Genomic DNA, 27503 nt, shown 5'->3' with positions numbered 1-27503 from the left:
TAATAATAAAATAGAACAAATATAGCAATATATCATAATAAAAGTAATGTGAATGTGTTCTCTCTCTCAGCATATCTTACTGTGCACTGATCATTTGTGATGATGTAAGATGACAAAATGCCTATGGAGTGAGATAGAGTAAAGTGAGTGTCATAGGCATTGTGATATAGTGGTAGGTTAATACAGAAGGGCTGCTTGAACACAAGTACTGTAATACCCTGCCAGTCAATCTAATAACTGAAATGGTTCCTAAGAGACTAATGCATGCATAGTATATGTAGCATGTAGATACTGGACAAAGGAATGATTTGTGTCCTGTGTGGGATAGAGTAGAATGGTACAAGATTTTGTTATGCTATTCAGAATGGCACAAAAATTTAAACATATGAATTATTTATTTATGGAATTTTCCATTTAATATTATCCAATATGGTTAATCCTTGGTAACTGAAACTGCAAAAAGAGAAAAAATGGATAAGGCTAAATGATACATATGATATATACCATAAGTGGGATTGTCAGATCATAAATGCAAAAGACAGGAGATGAAAGTGTGACTTTTCATGTCCAGTTGGCCTGAATGTTCAGGATTACTGCACATTGGTTGGTAGCTGCAGATCCTAGGGTGGAGAGAATGAGTTCAGTGAACTTAAATAGAGTCACCTCTGATGAGAGGGTGCATGTGAGGAATGCAGTACCATGTGTGTTGTTACCGTAACTCTTAGATATCATAATGATTTGCAGTAGCTTGTATGAATAAAGCTGTATAGAAATCAGTCTGAAATCAGAACCTATCTTTAACTTGCAAAACATTTTTCTAGTTTCTTGAAGACATTGTCTTGTCTCCTTGCTTTTTATGTACCAGAATTGTTCTCTCTTTCTTTCTCACCTCAGGCAATGTTCAGTCTTTGCATGGTGGAAAGTGGAGCTGACGAGGTGAATTTACACGGTGTGACCAGCCTTGGTTTGAAACAGGCTCTGGAGTTTGCATACACAGGACAGGTATGGCACCAAATGTGACCCAAGAGGCTTTACATTTTAACTCCACCTAACCAGAGGAGATTATCCTGGAGGTATGAGATTTAGTTATATTTCTTGTTACACATTTTGATATTAAAATGTCTCATTATCTGCTTAATTTTATAATTGAAGTGATGGAAAGGTAAGTAGAGTAATTTGAGTTTTAATACGAAACAAGGAAAATATATTTTAACTTTACTCCATGCTCACTGTTAATAATTTTTAAACTATCCTAAAGGACTATCATAAAGAAAAGAATATGCTTTATAGTGTGGATTAGCATTCAATCTCAGTGACTTAATCGTGTCTGTATTGTCTTAACAAGAAGAAAATAGTGCTGGGGTCAGTGGTAGAATGTTAGCCTGCCATGCACCAGGCCCTGTGTTTGATCCCCAGCACTGCAAAAGAAAAAACAAAACAAAACTATTTTAAAGTCTCAGATGCTGTGTCCAGCATCTTGGTATCCCCTCCTCTACTCTCAGAGTCAAGGTCTAAGGCATTTTGGTTAGAACATGATAGTTACAAATCCTAATTTGTTCATCACTAAAATAGTTATAGGATTTTCAGGGATCTCCAGAGGATTGCAGGGACATCCATTTACACTTCAGGACTAGTTAAATAAATCAATCCAGGTACAGGTTCCATGCTTATCTTACTTTATAAACTGTTATGGTTTACTTTCTTTTCATCCAACTTGGATTCAATGTCTTCTAGTGCTAAAAAAGGGACCTCTTCTTTTGACAGGCTCATATCCTGGAGGGGATAGACAGGCATATACATAATTGTACCTCCTCCCTGAGTTGGGAGTTATGGGAGAAGCAGAACGCAAAACACAGTGGGGGGAAGGAGTACATGGTCACTTGGGACATCAGAAAAATTTCAGAGAGAAGTTGCTATTTGGGTCTTAATATGTGTGAGAGTTCACCTTTCCTCTGAATTTTCTAAAGAGACTTATTAATATGTATGATACTGTCCAGATGCCTTTCTGGAGTTCATAAAACTCAAGATACGTGTTATAGAAAAATTTAAGCAACTGTGGCATGTGGAATAAAAATAATAGAAGGTAAAAAAGAAATCAAGTATCAAGTAGGATATACAAAGAGGAAGAGAAGGGGGATAGATCACTAATTCAGAGTCAGCCAGCCAAAATCATGCTTTAAGAAATTAAGGAAGGCAGTCATTTTTCATAGAGTTGCCAGACATTTTTCTAGTGGTGAGTAAATAATGTATTTATGCTTTTTGGTTTACAGATATAAAGAAATATGTCAGGTCTTACATCATTTATTGTGTATATTTCTTTTTTAACACCTGAATTGCGGTTAGACCTGCGTCTGCCTGTGTCTCAACTAAGCTTAATGACTCATAGCTCATACTCCCCTGGTAGGCAGTGAAAATGAAATAGAAATATTGGTTTTTGATAAAACCATTCAACTAAGTAGCTTCCTTGCTTAGCTGCATTAACAACTAAATGGTTTAAGCTTAGAGATTATAGATTGTAAAGTAAGTTTAAATTATTAGTAAGTATAAGTGCACAAAAAATGTGGGAAATAAAGCATACTAGTCAGAGAAGAGGGGTAGGGATTAGAGTGGAGTTTAACTATGAAGGGTGGCATGAGTGAACTTTTGGAAGGTGAAGTTACTCTGTGTCATGATTGTGGAGGTGAGTATGGTTATGTTAAAATACACATGCAGATAGATTTACTGCCTTATTGTTTGCCTTGATTGCTTTGTGGTTTCCTTCAGAAAGGAAAGCATATGTGTATATGTACTTATATGTGTATACACATACAGAGCCTGTGCCATAAATGTGAACTGAAGATAGCAGAAAGGGAACCGATTTTCTAAAGGGCAAGAAATTTATTTAGGAAAAGGAGAGAAGTTTGAAGGGCAGCCATATCCCATTCCCCAGAAGTCTTTTGCCTTATACACTCAAATTTCACTTTGAATGGAATGGAAAGCCAAATAGGAAGAAAATACATGGGTGACAAGTATTGTGCCTTTAGGAGAAAAAAAAAAGAAAAGCAAGACCTAGTGCCAAAACCAAAGGTGCCTTTATTCTTTCCAGAGACCAGAGTCCCATTTCTGAGTATATTCACTGAGTGGTGCCAAGCCTACAGCACACCACAGTACCCAGCTATTCAGCTTGTGTCCAGACAGGGCAGGAGGAGGGCTGACATCTCATGGGACACTTTCTGAAACAGCCAGAGCACAATGCACTTTGTGGGTGCTACTCAGCTTAATTTTTGAAACAGTCCTGAGGAATGTGATGATCCCATTTGAAAGACAAAAAAAGCTCAGGTTCATGACAGTTATTCAGGAATAACTGGAGCCATGGATGAGGAGATGGAGAAAAGAAACACACAAATAGAAAAAAGGCTGGGACTTGGTGGTTCAGCTACCTGTGATGAAGGAAGACTGACCATGAGCAAGCTCGGCACATTTATTATATAGGTTTAAACATCAAAAGGATTTATTGTGAGAAAGTTTCTTCAAAGCCCTCAGAGTGAAGGATAAACTTGTTTGCAACCCAGATATAATTATCAGCTATTCACATAACTCTACTCCCCGGCAGGACATTTGAACCTGAGGTTAAGAACTGATAAATTCTGTGTCTGGCACAGAACCCCCTTTTGAACAGAGTGTAACCATAGCAACTGGGCAATCTTCAATCAGTGCCTTTGCACTGAGAAATTCTCAAGAGAGGTATCACCTCTATCTCCAGGCAGTTCAAGGACCATAATCCATTCACCACTCCCGACACCTAGGGAGGTACAGTGAATTGATTAAGATCATTCTCCCTGTGTATTTTTTAACCCATTTTTTTATTAGTTGCTCAAGACAATACAATGATCTTGACATATCATACATTTGATTAAAATGGGGTATGAATTCTTATTTTTCCACGTGTACAGATTGCAGGATAACATTGGTTATACAGCCATGTTTATACATACAACAATACTAATGTCTGTTGTATTCTGCTGCCCTTCCTAACCGTCCCTCCCCTCCCCTCCCCTCCCTTCCCATCACCTCTCTCTACCCAATCTACTGTGACACATTTCTCTCTCTTTTTTCTCTTCCCCCTCACACCATCATATATGTAATTTTGTATAACAATGAGGGTCTCCTTCCATCTTCCGTGCAATTCCCCTTCTCCCTCCCATTCCCCCCAACTCTGGTCCCTGTTTAGTGGTAATCTTCTTCTCATGCTCTTCCTCCCTACTCTGTTTTGAGTCGCCCCCCTTATATCAAAGAAGACATTCGGCATTTGCTTTTTAGGGATTGGCTAACTTCACTTAGCATAATCTGCTCTAATACCATCCATTTTCCTGCAAATGCCATGATTTTGTTATTTTTTTAGTACTGAGTAATATTCCATTGTGTATAAATGCCACATTTTTTTATCCACTCATCTATTGAAGGGCATCTAGGTTGGTTCCACAGTCTAGCTATTGTGAATTGTGCTGCTCACCCATAAATCAAAGGCATTCCCTGTGCATTTTCATCCAGTTAGTAAAACTCAGTCTTCCTAATTTCAAATCTGTTGTCTCTTTTAAGTGTCCAATGTCATTAAGGAAAAATTGAGTCATGTTTGCTTTGCTTTGTTGAAGGAGGCACAGAAGTATTTGGAGATTTTAGAGAGTGACCATTTTGATAGTTTCTTCTACCTGGAAGCTATGCTTTCCAACCCTTGGTCCATGAGGACTTGGAGTTGTGCTGTGTCCTCTGTGTGATCACTGTGCTGCAGAATGGAAAATGATAAGTCTTTCCTAAACAACATCCAAGGAAGTTTGGCTTCTCATGCATCAACATGACTTTATAGTAAATCCATTTTCCCTCTGAGAGTGAGACATAGATGATAGCAAAACAATGGTATTGTAGTATACTGGGGAGATGTGAACAGCTGCTTTCTCTTACTATGGAACTGAAATTAACATTAAGCAAAGAATTTGAAATACAGAAGCATGAATGAAAGCACAGTTCTTCAATTGCATAATTGTTATTTACCATTGTGGACATTTGCTTATAAATGGTCTTTAGCCATGATACATATATAGATTTGTAAAAATGCAGGGTTAACATTGAATTTATCTACCTTTAGATATTTTTCCTGAGAGTTGATTACATGTTAGTCAGTTATAGTAAGCATAGTATAAAATGTAAGTATTTTAAGTGACTGAAAATCATTGCTGTCTTGGAGAAGAGTTGGAAATACAGAGTAGGAGTGATGAATGAATACTGCTAAATGTAATGATGTGTGCGTGTTCCTCCTACACACAGCTCTAAAGTATAGCCTTCTTAAAATTGCCCTACAGATTTCTTCCAAGAAATTTTAAAGAAAAGGTGAACTTTTTCCTCTGAAAGTGCATGCACATTACCTATTAATGGGCAAACATGGGGTTGCACAAACATACAGTGCTTTGCACTTATTAGAGATGTGCCAGTCCTCTGGGTACACTTGCTCATAGCATTACTTAAGCAGAGCTCAGGATTCATTGCAGCCTTTGTGAGTATCCTTGCAAAGCCATGCACAATTGCCATGATTATAGTAGAATCAGTCATGGAGGGCAAAAGGGCCAGGCTCTATCTGTTCCACTGCCCTGTTTTAGGAACAAGATCAGAAGCAAATGAAGCGACGTGTCACTAGGCAGATCTGCTTTAGGGAGAAAAAAATGAATCTAAGAAAATATAAACTCCCACTTACCCTGGTGGACAAGAGGACTCATTCTGTTACCCTGGCCTCCCTTATTCTTCTTACTTTTCAACACTGGTGAAGAATGCATTTATATTAAAGAGTCTTGAGTAGAAGAAACATGAGGAAGACAAGCAGACGAATTCTGATGGAGATGTTAGCTGGGATGAGGAATCTCATTCCAAACTAGACAAGAGATTAGCCACCCAGGAGCCAATAAGTATTGATTAAGAAAAACCCAACCAGATAGTGAGGAACAGATTATATGGAATCATTTTTATTAAGCAAAGAGCCCTACTTGGAATTTGGAAGGACTTCCAGCCCCAAAGGTCTCAGAATAAGCCTCTAGGAATTTGAGTTAACTTAGTACCAAAATGGAAGCAAATAAGATGAACCACAGTGAAGTTTATTGTTTAGCCCTCTGGTTACGAAGCTGTTAAAGAAGATAGACCCTATGCCAAGCATTTTTTAAAAAATCTGTACATATAGTAGAACAAGAGTTTAAACCTAGCTAGCCTCCTTTTACTTTCCAGAGAATTATCCTCCTCCTGTTCCATCCCTTGTAGCCTGATGGAGAGATTCCAGAAACCTAGGAAGAAGATAAACTGTTCATCAAATGGTAGTGATGTTTGTTGTCTCCTTCAAAATTTCCCACTTTGAAATGCTACTAACTTTATCAGCCATGAACCAGCTATGTTGGCATCTGATGAAGACAAGTCCTTTGGTATTCATATTCCCTTGCTTTTCTCTTCATCAGCCGAGAACTCCAGCCCTTGAATTCTCAGCATCTTGGTAGAACCCAGCTCTTTGGGAGTGCCCATCCTAACTACCCTTCTCTGTCCCAGAGAATGCTCTGGCACAATCTTCACAAGGAAATATTATGTAACCATTACTATTCATATTTTAAAACCTTTTGGAAAGCTAGTATCACACTGTTGGGTGAAAAAAAATTCTTTGTAGCTATAGTTACAATCATGTCAAACTATTCACACAGATAGGAATTGAAAACTAAAGGAATTTCCCCCCTAATTTCCATGCTATTATACACTGAAGTTTTTCCTTCTGATTTTTTGACTCCCTCATAGGTTCACAGGAATACATATCCCCGATAAGTTATGCACTATAGCATAACATTTTGATTGAAAATGTATTCTCCACAACAGAGTACTTTCCTCTGGAGACCTGAACATCAGGCAAGGCAAGAGAGTGACAGGAATCTTAATTGGAACTGCTTTCACATGGACCATCCCTTTAGGGGTAGATTTGTCACTTTATATGGAAAAAGTCTCCATCGTATTTACTATAAACATAACCTGGTTGAACTAAATGGTAGTTCATGGAACAAATGTAGGAGAATTTTTTTCTAAAATGCTTCTCTTGGGAGCAGTGTTAAGACAATTCAGTGGTTTAAATATTTTAACTTAGAATCCTCTCTTTACCCAGCAGTATCTACAGAAACCTGGTGAATAGAAGGCCCCCAAACCACCTTCACTGTGTAGCAGACAATGAAGGGCACAATCTGAAATCCACATCTAAGGAAGAATATTTTTTAAATTTTGCATAAAGCAGTCTTATTCTCCTCTCCTTAGTTAGAGCTTTGCCAAAATCCATAACTGGACTTAGACACAGAAGGTCAAAGTGGGTAACTCAAATTCCATCAGTGACTTTTTTGCTTTCTAGAATCTTCTAAAACTCTATGTTATTTGCATTTAGGAAAATTTTTCTCTTTTATGCATGCATTGTTGAAGCAAACAAGCAGATTAATCTGCTTTTCAATTTAAGGTGAAGTCAACACGTGTTCCAGGTCTTGGTTTCTCGGAACATGTTGACCCACTTAACAAACAAGAACTGTGCCTGTGGCTTATTCCAAGTGGAATTTTTATGGCTTCTCAAGATGTCAAGTAAAATAATCATCCTCGACATGGTTTGGTGTTTCAAAAGTTAGGTTGGAGACCTAACCATTTATCATGAAAAAAAATGAGCTTTTTAGAAGCCGACCTCTAGCAGCAGACTTTCCTCAGCTAAGAATAACAGCGACTTTGCTGGGACTGCTCCCATCTGCTCTTTACTAAAAGAGAATAGCTGTTTCAGACAGAGTGAAGTCCTGCAGGAGGGGTTCTTCCCTGTAGAGCAGGGTCAGCTCTAACTGATGGTCTCTGTTTCACGCCAGTCTTCTCCCTTATTAAATCAGTGTGTGCTGTCTGGTCAGACTGTACTTAGAGCATAGTTTATACATGAAGATTGTAAGGCCATTTTTTCAGCAAATTAATGTCTAAAAAGTCTCTGAGTGAGCAAGTGTCACTGCAGCCACATTTCTGAGATCACACTCTTGTCCAGTAATAAAGCTGATATGTTGATTTTTTTTTTAGAAAATATATTTTTGTTTTTCTCTAATAATTTGCAATTTGGTATTTTTTCATTGTCTTACAGTCACTCTGTAGAAAGAGGATTCCCCACCCCCAGCCTCCAAATTTGATTCAGTGTTGAGATTGATAATGCCACACACATTCCAACAGGGGATGAAAAAGGCCATTATGCCATGAGGCTTTCTGCAGAGAGCAGGGTGGCTTGAGAGAGGAAGGAAAGGTGGGGTGAGTGGTTTTGGCTTTTATTAGAGGTGGGACTGAGACAAGATTCTCTCTGCAGGCTCTGGTGGCTGGAAAGGAGCTCTTGAGCTTTCTTAGATTTTTGCCCAGTTGTGGAACAAGCAAGAAAACAGGACGGGTGGGGTTTGAAGGTGCCATCAGTTAAATATCAAAAATTAGTTGAATAATACATTTCAGGCATTGTTTTTCAGGATATTATTAAACTCAGTTGCCTAATGAAAACAAAATATGTTTGAACAACATGCTTGCACCATTTATATATTTTTCAGCACCAATTCTGAATTAAGGAACCCAAGGGCCAAGGTGCTGAGCTCTTATGTACAGAGAACGTGTGCTGATAACACCACAAGAGTCTCCAAATACTGTGACAGGATAATTGTGGTCCCTCTGTGTTTTTAAGCCAATCTTCAGTCTGTAAAACTCTATTTGAATGAGCTGGATTTGTTGCCCTTCTTTCCTCCACTGTCCTCCTAACCCTCTGTACCACCCATCCCCATTACCTTACTAGCAGAGGGAATCAAAAGAGAAGTGTTGCTTTTTTGCCCCTGATAATGATTTTATTGTCATAAGTGGGACAATAATCAGTCCTTCTCTGACTGACATCCTCCAAAGTAGAAGTGGCTGGTACCTAGAAACTCAAAACAGTAGGTCAACCTACCTACTTAATTGAGGGGTGGATTTTGCACTTCTCCGTACAGTTGTTTCTCTTGAATGTTCAGAAAATTCCATCACCACCCGTTTTGTAATTCATAGTGTATATCTGAGTTTTTTTCCTTTGCCATAGCAAGTGAGCATGACTCCATTTTTAAATATTTCTAAACAAAAATCTTTACAATTGTGTTCTTTTTTGGAGGGGTAGGGGGCGGGTACCGGGGATTGAATTCAGGAGCACTCGACCACTGAGCCGCATCCCTATCCCTATTTTATATTTTATTAGAGACAGGGTCTCATTGAGTTGCTTAGCACCTTGCTAAATTGCTGAGGCTGACTTTGAACTCAAAATCCTCCATCCTCAGCCTCCTGAGCTGCTGGGATTACAGGCATGTGCCACCATGCCCAGCCTTGTGTTCTGTTTTGATCATTGAAATTTCTTAGTGTTGGTTGTACTCAGAGTCATTTCCTAAGAAAATGTTCACCCTTCCTTTAGTTGCTTCCTCAAATCACCTGAGTGAAGGAAGGCTAACCATTTATTTAGTGGAGACTCTTGGTTAGTTCTTTAATTTTCATAAGAAGATGTCAACTTATTGATGGATTTTTAAAGTACGTGAACTTTTTCCTTTGGTAGGGAAAAGAGAGTAATTGTACTCTAGCCTCATCCTGTTTGCAGGATGCTTTTGCCAAAAGTTCATTTAGGAAAAATTATACACATAATTATACACAGGAGATATGTAGTCACTCCATCTGGCTTGGTGGTTCTTGATCTTATCTATTAGACTTTATATGAAAAGGCCATTTTTACTATCCTGAAATGAAATTCTTGGATAATATTCCTTTCCTACTCAAATTACTCTAAACACCAATAGAATGCTGTGAAAACATGTAAGGAACAAACACAAGGAAATAAATATATATTTAAGATACTACCTATGTAGGTATATACACACTGGCACACTGCTCTCCCAAAAAAAGTGATAATCCTCTGTCTATGCCTGTAGGTAGAATCACCATGATGGGGACAGATGCTGACTGATAAGTAAATGTTATGCTGGCAACTCAGATGCCCCACGGGTGAAGCCTAAGTAACATTTCTCAAATACTGAACCCCCTCTTAATAAAATTCCTAACAAAAAAAGCAAGAGTCTTTTCTTGATTTTAATAGTGGTAGCATTGTTGTAAAAGTCAATTTATCTTGACACAGAACAACACAAAGTGATTTATATCTAAAACAAAGTTGGAATTTGGGCTTTAATCTTTATAAAGAAAATTTCACTTATATGCATGTGCAGCAGGGCATTCAAGGGTGCAAGCTATAGTACAATTTTTTTGTGGTTGGTGACTGCCCTGTGTGTTGCCTGGCATCTGGAAAACCTGGCTACTGTTCAATAAATACCATTATTGTCTACCCTCCTGGGATGACTAAAAATGTCACGCACATTTCTATAGACCTCAGGGTCTAGAAACACTAGCATTTTCTTTTTTAGTTTTACCATTTAATCTTATATTATGTTATACTTTGTTTTTAGTTTTATGTCCCACTTACAATAGTTATAAGGAAGGAGATTCTTTTCTCTCTCTATCCACCCAACCCCCACACACACATATGTGTATATGTGTGTGTGGGTTGGGTGGATATAATTTCTCCTGACCTCAGATGACTTTTTGTTTTCTATTGTTTCTTCCTGAGTTATTCTCCTAATACTTAATTGCTTATATTGATGCTTCAGATCCTTTTTGAAATGAGGCAAAGTATAATTACATAAGGTGAGTAAGAAGATTTAGGACATCTGTCTGCAAATTTTTGCTGTCCCAGAAGCACCTTAATGTTACTCATAAGCATGGATCAAGTTGTGCTACACCCTGTTAATTCTGCCAATGAAAATCCCAAACTTGTTCCATAAATAAACAATAGCACTTGACTTCTGAACTTTTCCATCCTTGTTTTAGCACTAAAAATAAGGGGCATGCAAACTTTTGAAAAATAATACTCTTTTTTATCTTTGAAAATGAAAGAATATCATCCAAATGTTTATACAAACCTAAGTAAGAATAAAAGTAAAAAATCATTGCACTCTAAGCCTCACTTGCTAACACAGTATAGGTTTGTCGTTTCTTCTGTCCTTTGCCCATATACTCATGTAATTTTACAAAGATTTGTGATTATAATTTACTTCAATTTCTTTTCTGGAATTAGATAAGCTATAAGTACATTTATTCATTTATTCATAAATGCAGAAGATACACATAATGCTGCCTTGTTATAATTAATTTTTTTTCTTTCATTTGTAATGTTTTTTAAGTAAATTCAGAGACTTGGAATTATGTGAATAAGAGGAGGAACATATTTTTATGGAATTGCCTTCTGAAAGAATTTTACAATAGCTACTATTGCACAATGAGCTTTTAAAACTTTTTTCCTTAAAATGGAATTCTTGAGCCCTCTGCTGGAAGCACTTAGCATTTGTATAAAGTGATAGCATATGGGAGTTTTATAATTCTAAATGAAATTTTTTTTAGAAGAAAACAACTTGATGGCAAACACATATGGTCTTGTGATTAATATCAGGATACATAATTGGCCAAACGGAATTTTTTAGCAGATTTATATTGCAAGTAGATATCACATTTGAGAATAATAATGGTGAGAACATTCAAATGAAGGAATAATTTGAACATATTGAACATGGTGCTAATTGGAAAATATTTTATTTCCTTTGTATACTTGATAAAACAACATACATTTATATTTTTATCCTCAAATTGATATCCATTAATTCAACAAATACTTAATGAGCCCCTATTATCCATTAAAGGCTTACCAGATATTAAGAACGTATTGATGGACCCGGGAAGATGGCGGCGAGGGGAGTGCATTGCCCCCGTGTGCTGCTTCACTGTGTGGGAGTATGACAAGTCAGGACGGCTAAAGGATATCTTGTTAGGAATTTCCAGCAATAGTGGGGTGCTCCAGAACCTGGAGGAAGGATTTCCATCGCACGAGGATCGGCTACGGGGACTCAAACGCGAGAGGTTTGTCGCACGGAGGGTAACACTGCTTATTCAGCAAATCGCCCCGCGGCTAGAGTCTGCAGCGCACCCTGGGAAACGAAGAGATAGCGACGCAGGGATACAGCGCTGCAGTTTCTGCCAGCCGTGCAAGCACCGTACTCAGGGCTGAATTCTGGGTTCGAGACGGGGGAAGGAAGCGGTCCATCTCGGTTCTCCACACCGGTCAGACCACAGAGGAGGCCAGCAGCCACCATGTTGGAAAGCTGACGTCACCATACCTGTTTTCAACTGACCGCAGCTCATTCAGCCATAGAACAGGTAATTTCAGGCTGCAATTCGCCTGCGGCTTGCAGACAGATTGCTAGGGTTCAGTGCCTGGGTGCTTCTTAGAACCTGATCTTATTGGAGCGAACACTGAGCGCGGGGCAGCCGAGTTCCGGCTCCCGGAACCGTCCCGGAACCGCCCTGGCCCAGGGCCGCGGAGCCTGCGGAGGCTGCCTCTTGGACCCTGCTCCTATCAGAGCATACACCAAGCACTAAGCGGCCGAATTCCGGCTCCCAGAACTGAGCCCGCGGGGACTGCTTCTTGGAGCCTACACTTATAGGAGCTTACACCGAGCACGGAGCGGCCGAGTTCCAGCTCCCGGAACTTCCCTGGCCCGGGGCTAGGAGCCCGCGGAAACTGCTTCTCGGTCCGGGTCCTGCTGAGGGCCGGTCAGGACTCACCCGTTGCTTTGGTTGCCCGGCAAGGGGAACGAAATGCTGCCATTCGCATAGGATACCAACATGGCAGAGATTTGATGTCATCAGAAAGCGGCGGAGGAGAGAACTTCATCAATACCAGCGGTGACATAAACAGTTGGTCTCCTGGTAGGGGGGTGAGGCACAGACACCCGAGTCTCCTCAATTTGTCGTCGAGCCAGAGGGGAGGAGCCGGGCCGCCGCCAGCGCCCGGAGCAGGCCCAGCAGCTCGCCAGCGTGGTGACCGCGTGACCCCAATTGGAGAGGGGGCGGAGCAGAGCCGCCACCCGCACCCGCAAGGTGGGCAGACCCGTGACCTAGTGGTACATGGGCGTGGTAGGAGGGGCAGGGCAGAGCCGCCGTTCGCCCTTGCAAGGTAAACAGACCTGTGACAGCCTGGCGGGTCAGGCCCAGTGGCCTGCCAGTGTGGTACACACGTCACCCCAACTGGAGTAGGGGCAGAGCAGATCCTTCTCCCACGCCCGGGTCAGGCCCTGCCGGTGTGGTGGTCACGTGACCCCAATTGGAGTGGGGGCGGAGCGGAACCGCCACCCGTGCCCGCAGGGTGAGCAGACCTGTGACCAAACTGCAGATCAGGCCCAGGGGTCCGCAGGCGTGGTAGGAGGGGCAGGGCAGATCCGCCGCCCGCGCCTCCAAGGTAGGCAGACCTGCAACAGACCGGCGGATCAGGCCCAGGAGCCTGCCAGCGTGGTACACACACCACCCTAATTGGAGTAGGGGCAGAGCAGAGTCGCCGCCCGTGCCAGGAACAGGCCCAGCGTCCTGCAGGCAGGGTAGTCACGACACCCCAATTGGAGTAGGGGCAGAGCAGAGCCGCCACCCGTGCCCGAAAGGTGGGCAGATCTGCGACCGACCAGCGGGACAGGCCCAGTGGCCTGCCGGTACGACAGACACGTCACCCCATTTGGAGTAGGGGCAGAGTAGAGCCGCCGCCCGCGCCTGCAGGGTAGGAAAACCTGCAACCGACAGGCGGATCAGGCCCGGTGGCCTGCCGGCGTGGTACAATCGTCACCCCAATTGGAGTAGGGGCAGAACAGAGCCGCCGCCAGCGCCCAGAACAGGCCCAGTGACCTGCCGGCGTGGTAGCCACGACACCCCAATTGGAATAAGGAGAGAGCAGAGCCGCCGCCCGCGCCTGCAGGAAAGATACGCAAGCAGTATGAAAAGACAAGGAAAGAAAGGACCACAAGCAATGCAGGTCAACGCAACTTTAGAAGAGGTAACAGCTGCAGCAGATGGAATGTCAGATAAAGAATTCAGGATATACATGCTTCAGATGATCTGGAGTATCAAGGAAGACATTAAACAGCAAAATCAGACAATGAAAGATCACTTCGACAATGAATTATGCAAACAAACCCAGGAAGCAAAGGATCAACTATACAGGGAGATAGAGGTTATAAAAAACAAACAAACAGAAATCCTAGAAATGCAGGAAGCAATAAACCAACTTAAAAACTCAATGGAGAATACTACCAGCAGAGTAGAACACTTAGAAGATAGAACATCAGACAATGAAGACAAAGTATTTCAACTGGAAAAGAACATAGACAGCTCAGCAAGACTGTTAAGAAATCATGAGCAGAACATCCAAGAAATATGGGATAACATTAAGAGACCAAACTTAAGAGTCATTGGGATACAGGAAGGTACAGAGCTCCAAACCAAAGGAATGAGCAGTCTATTCAATGAAATAATACGAGAAAACTTCCCAGACTTGAAGAATGAGACAGAATCCCAAATCCTAGAAGCCTACAGGACGCCGAATGTGCAAAATCATAAGAGATCCACACCTAGACACATTATAATGAAGATGCCCAACATACAGAATAAGGAGAGAATTTTAAAAGCTACAAGAGAAAGGACGCAGATTACATTTAGGGGTAAGCCAATCAGGATAACAGCTGATCTTTCAACACAGACTCTGAAAGCTAGAAGATCCTGGAATAACATATTTCAAACACTGAAGGAAAATGGGTTCCAACCAAGAATTGTGTATCCAGCGAAATTAAGCTTCAGGATGGAAGATGAAATTAAAACCTTCCACGATAAACAAAAGGTTAAAGAATTCGCAGCTAGAAAACCATCTCTTCAAAACATCCTCGCCAAAGCATTACAGGAAGAGGAAATGGAAAATAACAATGAAAACCAACAGTGGGAGGTAGGACAGTAAAGGGGGGGGGAAATAATCAAAGAGGAAAACAAACCATGTTTAGTAACAGAAATAAACAAATATGGCTGGAAGAACAACCCATATCTCAATAATAACCCTAAATGTTAATGGCTTAAACTCACCAATTAAGAGACACAGGCTAGTAGAATGGATCACAAAACAAGACCCAACAATATGCTGCCTACAGGAGACGCATTTGATAGGAAAAGACATACATAGGCTGAAGGTGAAAGGTTGGGAAAAATCATATCACTCATATGGACTTCGGAAACAAGCAGGAGTGTCCATACTCATATCAAATAAAATAGATTTCAAGCCAAAGTTAATCAAAAGGGATAAAGAGGGACACTACATACTGCTTAAGGGAACCATACACCAACAAGACATAACAATCATAAATATTTATGCCCCAAACAATGGTGCAGCTATATTTGTCAAACAAACTCTTCTGAAGTTCAAGAGTCTAATAGACCACCATACCATAATCATGGGAGACTTCCACACACCTCTCTCGCCACTGGACAGATCTTCCAAACAAAAGTTGAATAAGGAAACTATAGAACTCAATAACACTATTAATAACCTAGACCTAATTGACATATATAGAGTATACCACCCAACATCAAGCAGTTACACTTTTTTCTCAGCAGCACATGGATCCTTCTCAAAAATAGATCATATATTATGTCACAGGGCAACTCTTAGACAATATAAAGGAGTAGAGATAATACCATGCATCTTATCTGATCATAATGGAATGAAACTGAAAATCAACGATAAAAGAAGGAAGGAAAAAGCATACATCACTTGGAGAATGAACAATAGGTTACTGAATGATCAATGGGTTATAGAAGACATCAAGGAGGAAATTAAAAAATTCTTAGAGATAAATGAAAACACAGACACAACATATCGGAATCTATGGGACGCATTGAAAGCAGTTCTAAGAGGAAAATTCATTGCTTGGAGTTCATTCCTTAAAAAAAGAAAAAACCAACAAATAAATGATTTCATACATCTCAAAAGAAAAAAAAAATGATTTCATACATCCTTGAAAAAGAAGAGCAAAACAACAGCAAAAGAAGTAGAAGGCAAGAAATAATGAAAATCAGAGCTGAAATTAATGAAATCAAAACAAAAGAAACAATTGAAAAAATTGAGAAAACTAAAAGTTGGTTCTTTGAAAAAATAAACAAAATCGACAGACCCTTAGCGATGCTAGCGAAGAGAAGAAGAGAGAGAACTCAAATTACTAGCATACGGGATGAAAAAGGCAATATCACAACAGACACTTCAGAAATACAGAAGATATTCAAAAACTATTTTGAATCCTTATACTCCAATAAATTAGAAGATAGTGAAGGCCTAGATAAATTTCTTAAGTCATATGATTGCCCAGATTGAGTCAGGAGGATATAGAAAACCTAAACAGACCAATATCAATTGAGGAAATAGAAGAAACCATAAAAAGACTACCAACTAAGAAAAGCCCAGGACTGGATGGGTATACAGCAGAATTTTACAAAACCTTTAAAGAAGAACTAATACCAATACTTCTCAAGCTACTTCAGGAAATAGAAAAGGAGGGAGAACTTCCAAATTCATTCTACGAGGCCAACATCACCCTGATACCTAAACCAGACAAAGACACTTCAAAGAAAGAAAACTACAGACCAATATCTCTAATGAACCTAGATGCAAAAATCCTCAATAAAATTCTGGCGAATCGGATACAAAAACATATCAAAAAAATTGTACACCATGATCAAGTAGGATTCATCCCTGGGATGCAAGGCTGGTTCAATATACGGAAATCAATAAATGTTATTCACCACATCAATAGACTTAAAAATAAGTACCATATGATCATCTCGATAGATGCGGAAAAAGCATTCGACAAAGTATAGCATCCCTTTATGTTCAAAACTCTAGAAAAACTAGGGATAACAGGAACATACCTCAATATTGTAAAAGCAATCTATGCTAAGCCTCAGGCTAGCATCATTCTGAATGGAGAAAAACTGAAGGCATTCCCTCTAAAATCTGGAACAAGACAAGGATGCCCTCTCTCTCCACTTCTGTTCAACATAGTTCTCGAAACACTGGCCAGAGCAATTAGACAGACGAAAGAAATTAAAGGCATAAAAATAGGAAAAGAAGAACTTAAATTATCACTATTTGCAGATGATATGATTCTATACCTAGCAGACCCAAAAGGGTCTACAAAGAAACTATTAGAGCTAATAAATGAATTCAGCAAAATGGCAGGATATAAAATCAACACGCATAAATCAAAGGCATTCCTGTATATCAGCGACAAATCCTCTGAAATGGAAATGAGGACAACCACTCCATTCACAATATCTTCAAAAAAAATAAAATACTTGGGAATCAACCTAACAAAAGAGGTGAAAGACTTATACAATGAAAACTACAGAACCCTAAAGAGAGAAATAGAAGAAGATCTTAGAAGATGGAAAAATATACCCTGTTCATGGATAGGCAGAACTAACATCATCAAAATGGCGATATTACCAAAAGTTCTCTATAGGTTTAATGCAATGCCAATCAAAATCCCAACGGCATTTCTTGTAGAAATAGAGAAAGCAATCATGAAATTCATATGGAAAAATAAAAGACCCAGAATAGCAAAAACAATGCTAAGCAGGAAGTGTGAATCAGGCGGTATAGCGATACCAGACTTCAAACTATACTACAGAGCAATAGTAACAAAAACAGCATGGTACTGGTACCAAAACAGGCGGGTGGACCAATGGTACAGAATAGAGGACACAGAAACCAATCCACAAAACTACAACTACCTTATATTTGATAAAGGGGCTAAAAGCATGCAATGGAGGAAGGATAGCATCTTCAACAAATGGTGCTGGGAAAACTGGAAATCCATATGCAACAAAATGAAACTGAATCCCTTTCTCTCGCCATGCACAAAAGTGAATTCAAAATGGATCAAGGAGCTTGATATCAAATCAGAGACACGCCGTCTGATAGAAGAAAAAGTTGGCTACGATCTACATACTGTGGGGTTGGGCTCCAAATTCCTCAATAGGACACCCATAGCACAAAAGTTAATAACTAGAATCAACAAATGGGACTTACTCAAACTAAAAAGTTTTTTCTCAGCAAAGGATACAATAAGAGAGGTAAATAGAGAGCCTACATCCTGGGAACAAATCTTTACTCCTCACACTTCAGATAGAGCCCTAATATCCAGAGTATACAAAGAACTCAAAAAATTAGACAATAAGAGAACAAACAACCCAATCAACAAATGGGCCAAGGACCTGAACAGACACTTCTCAGAGGAGGACATACAATCAATCAACAAGTACATGAAAAAATGCTCACCATCTCTAGCAGTCAGAGAAATGCAAATCAAAACCACCCTAAGATACCATCTCACCCCAGTTAGATTGGCAGCCATTATGAAGTCAAACAACAACAAGTCCTGGCGAGGATGTAGGGAAAAGGGTACACTTGTACATTGCTGGTGGGACTGCAAATTGGTGCAGCCAATTTGGAAAGCAGTATGGAGATTTCTTGGAAAGCTGGGAATGGAGCCACCATTTGACCCAGCTATTCCCCTTCTCGGTCTATTCCCTAAAGACCTAAAAAGAGCATGCTACAGGGACACTGCTACATCGATGTTCATAGCAGCACAGTTCACAATAGCTAGACTGTGGAACCAACCTAGATGCCCTTCAATGGATGAATGGATAAAAAAAATGTGGCATTTATACACAATGGAGTATTACTCTGCATTAATAAATGACAAAATCATAGAATTTACAGGGAAATGGATGGCATTAGAGCAGATTATGCTAAGTGAAGCTAGCCAATCCCTAAAAAACAAATGCCAAATGTCTTCTTTGATATAAGGAGAGTAACTAAGAACAGAGTAGGGTCGAAGAGCATGAGAAGAAGATTAACATTAAACAGGGATGAGAGGTGGGAGGGAAAGGGAGAGAGAAGGGAAAATGCATGGAAATGGAAGGAGACCCTCAGAGTTATACAAAAGTACATACAAGAGGAAGTGAGGGGAAGGGGAAATATAATACAAGGGGGACAAACGAATGTCAGTAGAGGGGGCAGAGAGAGAAGAGGGGAGGGGAGGGGAGGGGAGGGGGGATAGTAGAGGATAGGAAAGGCAGCAGAATACAACAGACACTAGTATGGCAATATGTAAATCAATGGATGTGTAACTGATGTGATTCTGCAATCTGTATATGGGGTAAAAATGGGAGCTCATAACCCACTTGAATCAAATTGTGAAATATGATATATCTAGAACTATGTAATGTTTTGAACAGCCAACAATAAAAAATTTAAAAAAATAAAATAAAATGAGCATGTGGGACAGAGGATGCCATTCCAGTATTTTTTTGAAAATTAAAACTACTACATTCTGCAAAAAAAAAAAAAAAACAAATACCAAAAAACCCCCAAATAACCAAATCTATAAATGGAACTGAACAGGCACTTCACAAAGAAATATGACCAGTCAACAAATATATGAAAAAAATGTTCAACATCTCTAGCAATTAGAGAAATAAAACTACACTGAGATTCCATCTCATCCCAGTCTGAATGGCAATTATCAAGAATACAATTGATAGTAAATGTTGGTAAGTATATGGAAGAATATGTTCACTCATACATTGCTTGTGGAGTTGCAAATTGGTACAATCACTCTGGAAAGCAGTATGAAGATTCCTCAGAAAACTTGGAATGGAACCACCACTTGACCCAGTTTTCCTACTCCTTGGTATATACCCAAAGGACTTAAAATCAGCGCACTATAGTGATACAGCCACATCAATGTTTACAGCAGCTCAATTCACAATTGCTAAGCTATGAAACCAACCTGGTGTACTTCAACAGATGAAAGGATAAAGAAAATGTGTACACAATGGAATATTACTCAGCTATAAAGAAGTATGAATTATGATATTTGCCAATAAGTGGATGGAACTGGAGATTATCATGCTAAGTGAAATAAACCAATCCTCAAAAACCAAAAAAAAAAAAAAAAATGGCGATATTACCAAAAGTTCTCTATAGGTTTAATGCAATGCCAATCAAAATCCCAACGGCATTTCTTGTAGAAATAGAGAAAGCAATCATGAAATTCATATGGAAAAATAAAAGACCCAGAATAGCAAAAACAGTGCTAAGCAGGAAGTGTGAATCAGGCGGTATAGCGATACCAGACTTCAAACTATACTACAGAGCAATAGTAACAAAAACAGCATGGTACTGGTACCAAAACAGGCGGGTGGACCAATGGTACAGAATAGAGGACACAGAAACCAATCCACAAAACTACAACTACCTTATATTTGATAAAGGGGCTAAAAGCATGCAATGGAGGAAGGATAGCATCTTCAACAAATGGTGCTGGGAAAACTGGAAATCCATATGCAACAAAATGAAACTGAATCCCTTTCTCTCGCCATGCACAAAAGTGAATTCAAAATGGATCAAGGAGCTTGATATCAAATCAGAGACGCGCTGTCTGATAGAAGAAAAAGTTGGCTACGATCTACAGTCGGTGGGGTCGGGCTCCAAATTCCTCAATAGGACACCCATAGCACAATAGTTAATAACTAGAATCAACAAATGGGACTTACTCAAACTAAAAAGTTTTTTCTCATCAAAGGAAACAATAAGAGAGGTAAATAGGGAGCCTACACCCTGGGAACAAATCTTTACTCCTCGCACTTCAGATAGAGCCCTAATATCCAGAGTATACAAAGAACTCAAAAAATTAGACAATAAGAGAACAAACAACCCAATCAACAAATGGGCCAAGGACCTGAACAGACACTTCTCAGAGGAGGACATACAGTCAATCAACAAGTACATGAAAAAATGCTCACCATCTCTAGCTGTCAGAGATATGCAAATCAAAACCACCCTAAGATACCATCTCACTCCAGTAAGATTGGCAGCCATTAGGAAGTCAAACAACAACAAGTGCTGGCGAGGATGTGGGGAAAAGGGTACACTTGTACATTGCTGGTGGGACTGCAGATTGGTGCAGCCAATTTGGAAAGCAGTATGGCGATTTCTTGGAAAGCTGGGAATGGAGCCACCATTTGACCCAGCTATTCCCCTTCTTGGTCTATTCCCTAAAGACCTAAAAAGAGCATGCTACAGGGACACTGCTACATCGATGTTCATAGCAACACAGTTCACAATAGCAAGACTGTGGAACCAACCTAGATGCCCTTCAATAGACGAATGGATAAAAAAAATGTGGCATTTATACACAATGGAGTATTACTCTGCATTAAAAAATGACAAAATCATAGAATTTACAGGGAAATGGATGGCATTAGAGCAGATTATGCTAAGTGAAGCTAGCCAATCCCTAAAAAACAAATGCCAAATGTCTTGTTTGATATAAGGAGAGTAACTAAGAACAGAGTAGGGTTGAAGAGCATGAGAAGAAGATTAACATTTAACAGGGATGAGAGGTGGGAGGGAAAGGGAGAGAGAAGGGAAATTGCATGGTAATGGAAGGATACCCTCAGGGTTATACAGTGGAGGGGGTAGAGAGAGAGGAGGGGAGGGGAGGGGAGAGGTAGGGAGGGGGGAGGGGGGAGGATGGGAAAGGCAGCGGAGCACAACAGACACTAGTATGGCAATATGTAAATCAATGGATGTGTAACTGATGTGATTCTGCAATCTGTGTATGGGGTGAAGGTGGGAGTTCATAACCCACTTGAATCAAAGTGTGGAATATGATATGTCAAGAAATTTGTAATGTTTTGAACAACCCACAATAAAAAATTAAAAAAAAAAAGAACGTATTGATGGGAAAAAATGCAAATTGAATGCTTTCTCAGAGTGGGTTAAACTGTGATTGGAAATGCCAGATCAATACCTCATTGCATTTTAAAGAAATGGGTTACCAAGGATCTGAATTATTTGCATATAGAGCACAGTGAAATACCCATGCTCCAAAATTTACACTGATTCAAATTCATATTGAAGAATGAATAATTGAGTTGTAGTACTTCACATAGCACTGCCTTAAAAGTAAGTGTTTAATCTGCACTGTACGTGGCAGACAGAAAATAATAGCTGCCTGTTCTATGGTATTGAATAGATCGAGTTCCTGAAAAACAGATCATAGCCATTCATCCCTATATTAGCATGTTTGTAAGGTAGAGAGAGTTTGGTACAACCCCATAAATAAAACCAATGATTTAAGAGGAAACCAAGCCTGATTCCAATCTGTGACACCATCAGAGAATTATTAGTTGAATCCAATTGTAAGAATCTACTCTTGCTGATTGTTTCTGGAGAAAGTTGCAGTTTTCATTTTAAAACTCATGATCCTAAATATAAGATAGAAACTTGTCTTTGCCAGGCAATGCAAACTTGTTTCAGTAGCAAATTTGCCTTGCTCCTTTCCTGATGAATTTCTCATTCCTTCTCCTCTCTTCTCAAACACTGTGCTCACTACCCAAACTACAATACACATACCATAAGGAAAATTCACCTTCTATTTAAAAAATAAAAGCAGAGAGGAAGAGCTGCATCTTCCCAACATTCAATCCCCAAATGCCCCTGTGTCTCTGAACTTATTCTGTGTACCTCCATCTGTTACTGTGGAACAAGTATCTCTGAATGGGATATTGTTAAGATGTCAGTTCATTCCAATTTGATCTATCAAGTCATTGCAATACCAATTAAAGTTTCAGAAAGTTATTTTGTGGATACCAGCAACCTGACTGTAAACCTTACATGGAGAGGCAAAAGACTTTGAAGAGTCAACACAATAGTGAATGAGAAGAACAAAGTTGGAGGAGTAACAATTCCTGACTTGAAGACTTAATAAAAAGTTCCAGTAATCAAGACAGTGTGATGGCTAAAAAGTAGACAAATATACCTCTAGATCAGAATAGAAATCCCATAAATATACCCACATAAATGTAGTCAACTGATCTCTTTGACAAAGTAACAAAGGCAATACAATAAAGGCAGTCTTTTCTACAAATGGTGCTGATTCACCTGGACATCCACATGTGAAAATAAACAAACAAATAAATAAATCTAAGCTTCAATGTTACAATCATCGTGGAAATTAACTCAAAATGGATCTAAATGTAAAACGCAAAACTAGAAAACTCCCAGAAGACAACATTGGAGAAAAACAAGAGGTCTTTAGGTATGATAAAGACTCAAGACACCAAAAAAAGCATTTCATGGAAGAAGTAATTGATAACCTAGACTTTACTAATATTTTTTAAATTTTTTTATTTGTTTTAATTAGTTGTACATGACAATACAATGACTTTGATATATCATATATTTGAATCAGATGGGATATAATTTCTCATTTTTCTGAGTATACAGGTTGCAGAATCATATTGGTCATGCAGTCACATATATACACAAAGTAATAATAATGTCTGTTTCATTCTACTGTCTTTCCTATCCCCCCATACCCTCCCCTCCCCTCCCATTTCTCTCTACCTTATCTAAGGTAACGCTACTTTTTTTCCTCACATCTTCATACATGTATTTTGTATGAAGGTCTCCTTCCAGCATCCATGCAATTCTCCTTCTCCCTCCCTTACCCTCCCACCTCTCTTCCCTATCTAGAGGTAATCTTCTTCCCATGCTCTTCCTCCCTACTCCATTTTGAGTCACCCCCCTTATATCAGAGAAGACATTTGGCATTTGTTTTTTTGGGGGGGGGATTGGCTAACTTCACTTAGCATAATCTGCTCTAATGCCATCCATTTCCCTGCAAATGCCATGATCTTATTATTTTTTAGTGCTGAGTAATATTTACATTGTGTATAAATGCCACATTTTTTTATCCATTCATCCATTGAAGGGCATCTAGGTTAGCTCCACATTCTAGCTATTGTGAATTGTGCTGCTATAAACATTGATGTGGCTGTGTCCCTGTAGTATTCTCTTTTTAGGTCCTTTGGGTAGTTTGAGAAGATGAATAGCTGGGTCAAGTGGTGGTTCTATTCCCAGCTTTCCAAGGAATCTCCATACTGCTTTCCAAATTGGCTGCACCAATTTGCAGTCCCACCAGCAGTGTATGAGTGTACCTTTTTCCCCCCGCATTCTCACCAGCACTTGTTGTTGTTTGTCTTCATAATGGCTGCCATTTTTACTGGAGTGAAATGGTATCTTAGAGTAGTTTTAATTTGCATTTCTCTGATTGCTAGAGATGATGAGCATTTTTTCGTATATTTGTTGATTGATTGTATATCCTCTTCTGAGAAGTGTCTGTTCAGGTCCTTGGCCCATTTGTTGATTGAGTTATTTGTTTTTTTGGTGTTTAGCTTTTTGAGTTCTTTGTGTACCCTAGAGATTAGAGCTCTATCTGATGTGTGAGGGGTAAAAATTTGTTCCCAGGATGTAGGCTCCCTATTCACCTCACATATTATTTCTCTTGCTGAGAAAAAACTTTTTAGTTTGAATTCATCCCATTTGTTGATTCTTGGTTTTAATTCTTGTGCTATAGGTGTCTTATTAAGGAAATTGGGGCCTAGCCCCACATGATGGAGATTAGGGCCTACTTTTTCTTCTAATAGACGCAGAGTCTCTGTTTTAATTCTGAGATCCTTGATCCATTTTGAGTTAACTTTTGTGCATGGTGAGAGATAGAGATTCAATTTCATTTTGTTGCATATGGATTTCCAGTTTTCCCAGCACCATTTGTTGAAGATGCTATCCTTTCTCCAGTGCATGCTTTTAGCACCTTTGTCTAATATAAGGTAATTGTAGTTTTGTAGGTTAGTCTCTGTTGGACTTTACTAATATTAAAGACTTCATTATCAAGGAAATGGCAAACAAACCATAGATTGGAGAAAATATTTGCAAAAACACATCGGACAGGATTGTTATCCAAAATATACAAAGAATTCTAAAAACTCAACAAAAGAAAAATAAACAATCTGGTTTTAAAAATGGGCAGAAGACCTGGGAAGCCTGTCTCAAAGAAAATGGCAAATAAGTACATGAAATGTTCAGTATCATATTTCTTTGGGGAAAAGCATATGAAAGCAACAGTGAAATACCATGCCCCCTATTAACACGCTGCACCAACATCCAACATACCAACAACACTAAGTACCTGCAGGGACATGGAGCAATGGAAACTCATTCATTGCTGACAGTAATGCAAAATGGTATAGCTGCTTGAGAAAAGTTTGGTAGTTTCTTACAAAATTAAACATACTTTTAATGTATGAGCCATGAATCACCCTCCTTGGTATTTAACCATTGAAGTTGAAAAGTTAGTTTTATACAAAAACGTGATGTCTGTAAGAGCTTTATTCATAATTGTGAAGACTTAGAAGCAATCAAAATATCTCTCCATAGGTAAATGGATAAATAAATTGTGGCACATCCAAACGATGGAATATTATTCAGTGTGTTTTAGCTTTTTCACTGCTGAGATTAAAGGACCTGACCAGAACAATTATAGAGGAGGAAAGGTTTATTCAAGGACTCACAGTTTTAAGAGGTCTTAGTCCATAGGAGGCCAGCCCCATTCTCTTGGGCAGAACATCATGGCAGAGTGTGTGGCAGAGGGAAGCACCTCACATGGTGATCAGTGAGCAGACAAAGAAAAACTCCACTCGCCAGATACAAAATATTATAACCTGCTTGAATCAAATGTATGAAATATGATATGTCAAGAGCTTTGTAATGTTTTGAACAACTAATAATAAAAAAAGAATCAAAAATAAAATAAAAATTAAAATTTATATATATATATATATCCCAAAGCCATGCCCCCAGTGAAACACTTCCTTCAGCCACACTCCACCTTCCTTTCATTCCTATTCAGTTAATCTCATCAGGGATTAATTAACTGATTAGGTTAAAGGTATAGCTCACTCATTTCTCCTCCAAACCTTGTATTGACTTACACATGAGCTTTGGGGGGACACCACATATAAACCATAACACAGTGCTAAAAAGAAATGAGCTATCAAACCAAGAAAAGATGTGGAGGAAACATAGATGTATATTGGTAAGTGAAGGAAGTCAACTTGAATAGGATGCATATTGTATGAGTTCAACTATATGACATTCTTGGAAAAGCAACACTGGAGAGTCAGTGTAAAGATCAGTGGTGGCTAGAGTGAGGTGATGGGAGGGAGATATGAATAAACCAAGCACAGAGGATATTTAGGGTAGTGAAACTATTCTGTATGATCTAATGGTAAAAACATGTCATTACATATTTACCAAAACTCACAGAATGTACAACATCAAGAATGAACCCTAATGTTAACTATGGACTTTGGGAAAAAATGATGTGTCAGTGTAGGGTCATCAGTTATAACAAACAAGCCATTCTGTGGTGATATTGAAAGGCAGAGCTGTGTATGTGAAGGGGCAGGAGAAATATGAGTACTCTCCCTTTGAACTTTGTCTTGAATTTTGCTGCAAACCTAAAACTGCCAGGGGTGCAAAGAACTGTAATCCCAGCCATCGAGGCCACAACCTCAGCAACTTAGTGAGGCCCTAAGAAACTTGCTAAAATCCTGTCTCAAAATAAAAAATAAGAAGAGTTAAAAATGTGGCTCAGTGGTTAAATGCCCCTGGATTCAATCCCCAGTAGAAAAACAAAACAAAAACAAACAAACAGACAAAAAAAAAAAACACTGCTCTAAAAAAAGTCTATAAATTAAGGAATTGAAATTTAAAAACACAAGTAAAAAGTTTGAAACTATATTTACGTCCCAGTCTATACAAAAACTTGTGATAGGAAGATTTGGCCTGGGAGTTATAATTTGCCAACTAGACTTTACATATTTCTGTCTACTTAATATTTCTACAAGGATGAATAATATGATTACAGATTTAACATATTCTCAAACTGAAACTCTTGATCTCTTCCCTCCAAGCCAGCCTCTTTATTTGTTTTACTGTTTTCGGTTAAGGCACAACAGTCTATACAGTTAGCTAACATGGGACTTAAAGTACCAGGGCGGCAAGGAAACTTGTCTGGTTTATTTTCCTATCCACAATGCCAAAAATGGTTCCTAGAACATTAGGCTTAGAAAAGATTGTCTGATGTAGAAATATGAAACAATAAGCCCCACTATATATAATTATAATGCACCAATAAAGTAAAACTAAAACTTCAGAAAAATTTGGGGAGTGGGTGCATTTCCTTGCCTTCAGTTTTCTCATTCGCCATATTGAGGTTATATTTGTTGACAATAGTAAGAAGTGGAGAGAGGTCTGAGAAGGACAGATAATAGAAATGAAATGCCCCATGTGATGCCTGGTATACAGTCAGAAGTGTGTAAATACTGGAAGTAAACATAGAAGTTAGGGCTTTTGTGAAGTAGATTTTTTTTTTCACAGAATTAACAATACTAACAATGGCAGCTCCCTTGTTTATTCTATAAAATATACCAGGAATTATTCTAAGCATTTTATCTGGGTTATCTAATTTACCCTTACACAAACTCTATGAAAACAGGTAGCAGTAATCTATTTCTTTATAAGATGATGCTAAAAACAAACATGCCAATAACTTATCCATGTTTCCATGGCAGACTCC

The 27503-nt window shown here is 39.1% G+C and overlaps 1 protein-coding gene across 3 annotated transcripts in view; it reads left to right on the top strand.

Moving 5' to 3' along the window:
* Window positions 1-27503, top strand: part of Klhl32 (kelch like family member 32) — a 200905-nt gene that overhangs the window by 88598 nt on the left and 84804 nt on the right. For all 3 annotated transcript variants that reach the window (XM_027928168.2, XM_071613899.1, XM_027928169.3), the window contains one exon: window positions 895-1002. In XM_027928168.2, the coding sequence (XP_027783969.1) occupies window positions 895-1002 (108 nt within the window). The remainder of the gene's footprint in view (window positions 1-894; window positions 1003-27503) is intronic.

This window comes from Marmota flaviventris, chromosome 6 (genome assembly GCF_047511675.1).
Source record: "Marmota flaviventris isolate mMarFla1 chromosome 6, mMarFla1.hap1, whole genome shotgun sequence".
In the NCBI taxonomy this organism is placed as follows: Eukaryota; Metazoa; Chordata; class Mammalia; order Rodentia; family Sciuridae; genus Marmota; species Marmota flaviventris.
The sequence above is the reverse complement of the archived record's forward strand: the minus strand, read 5'-3'. Positions and strand labels throughout refer to the sequence as shown.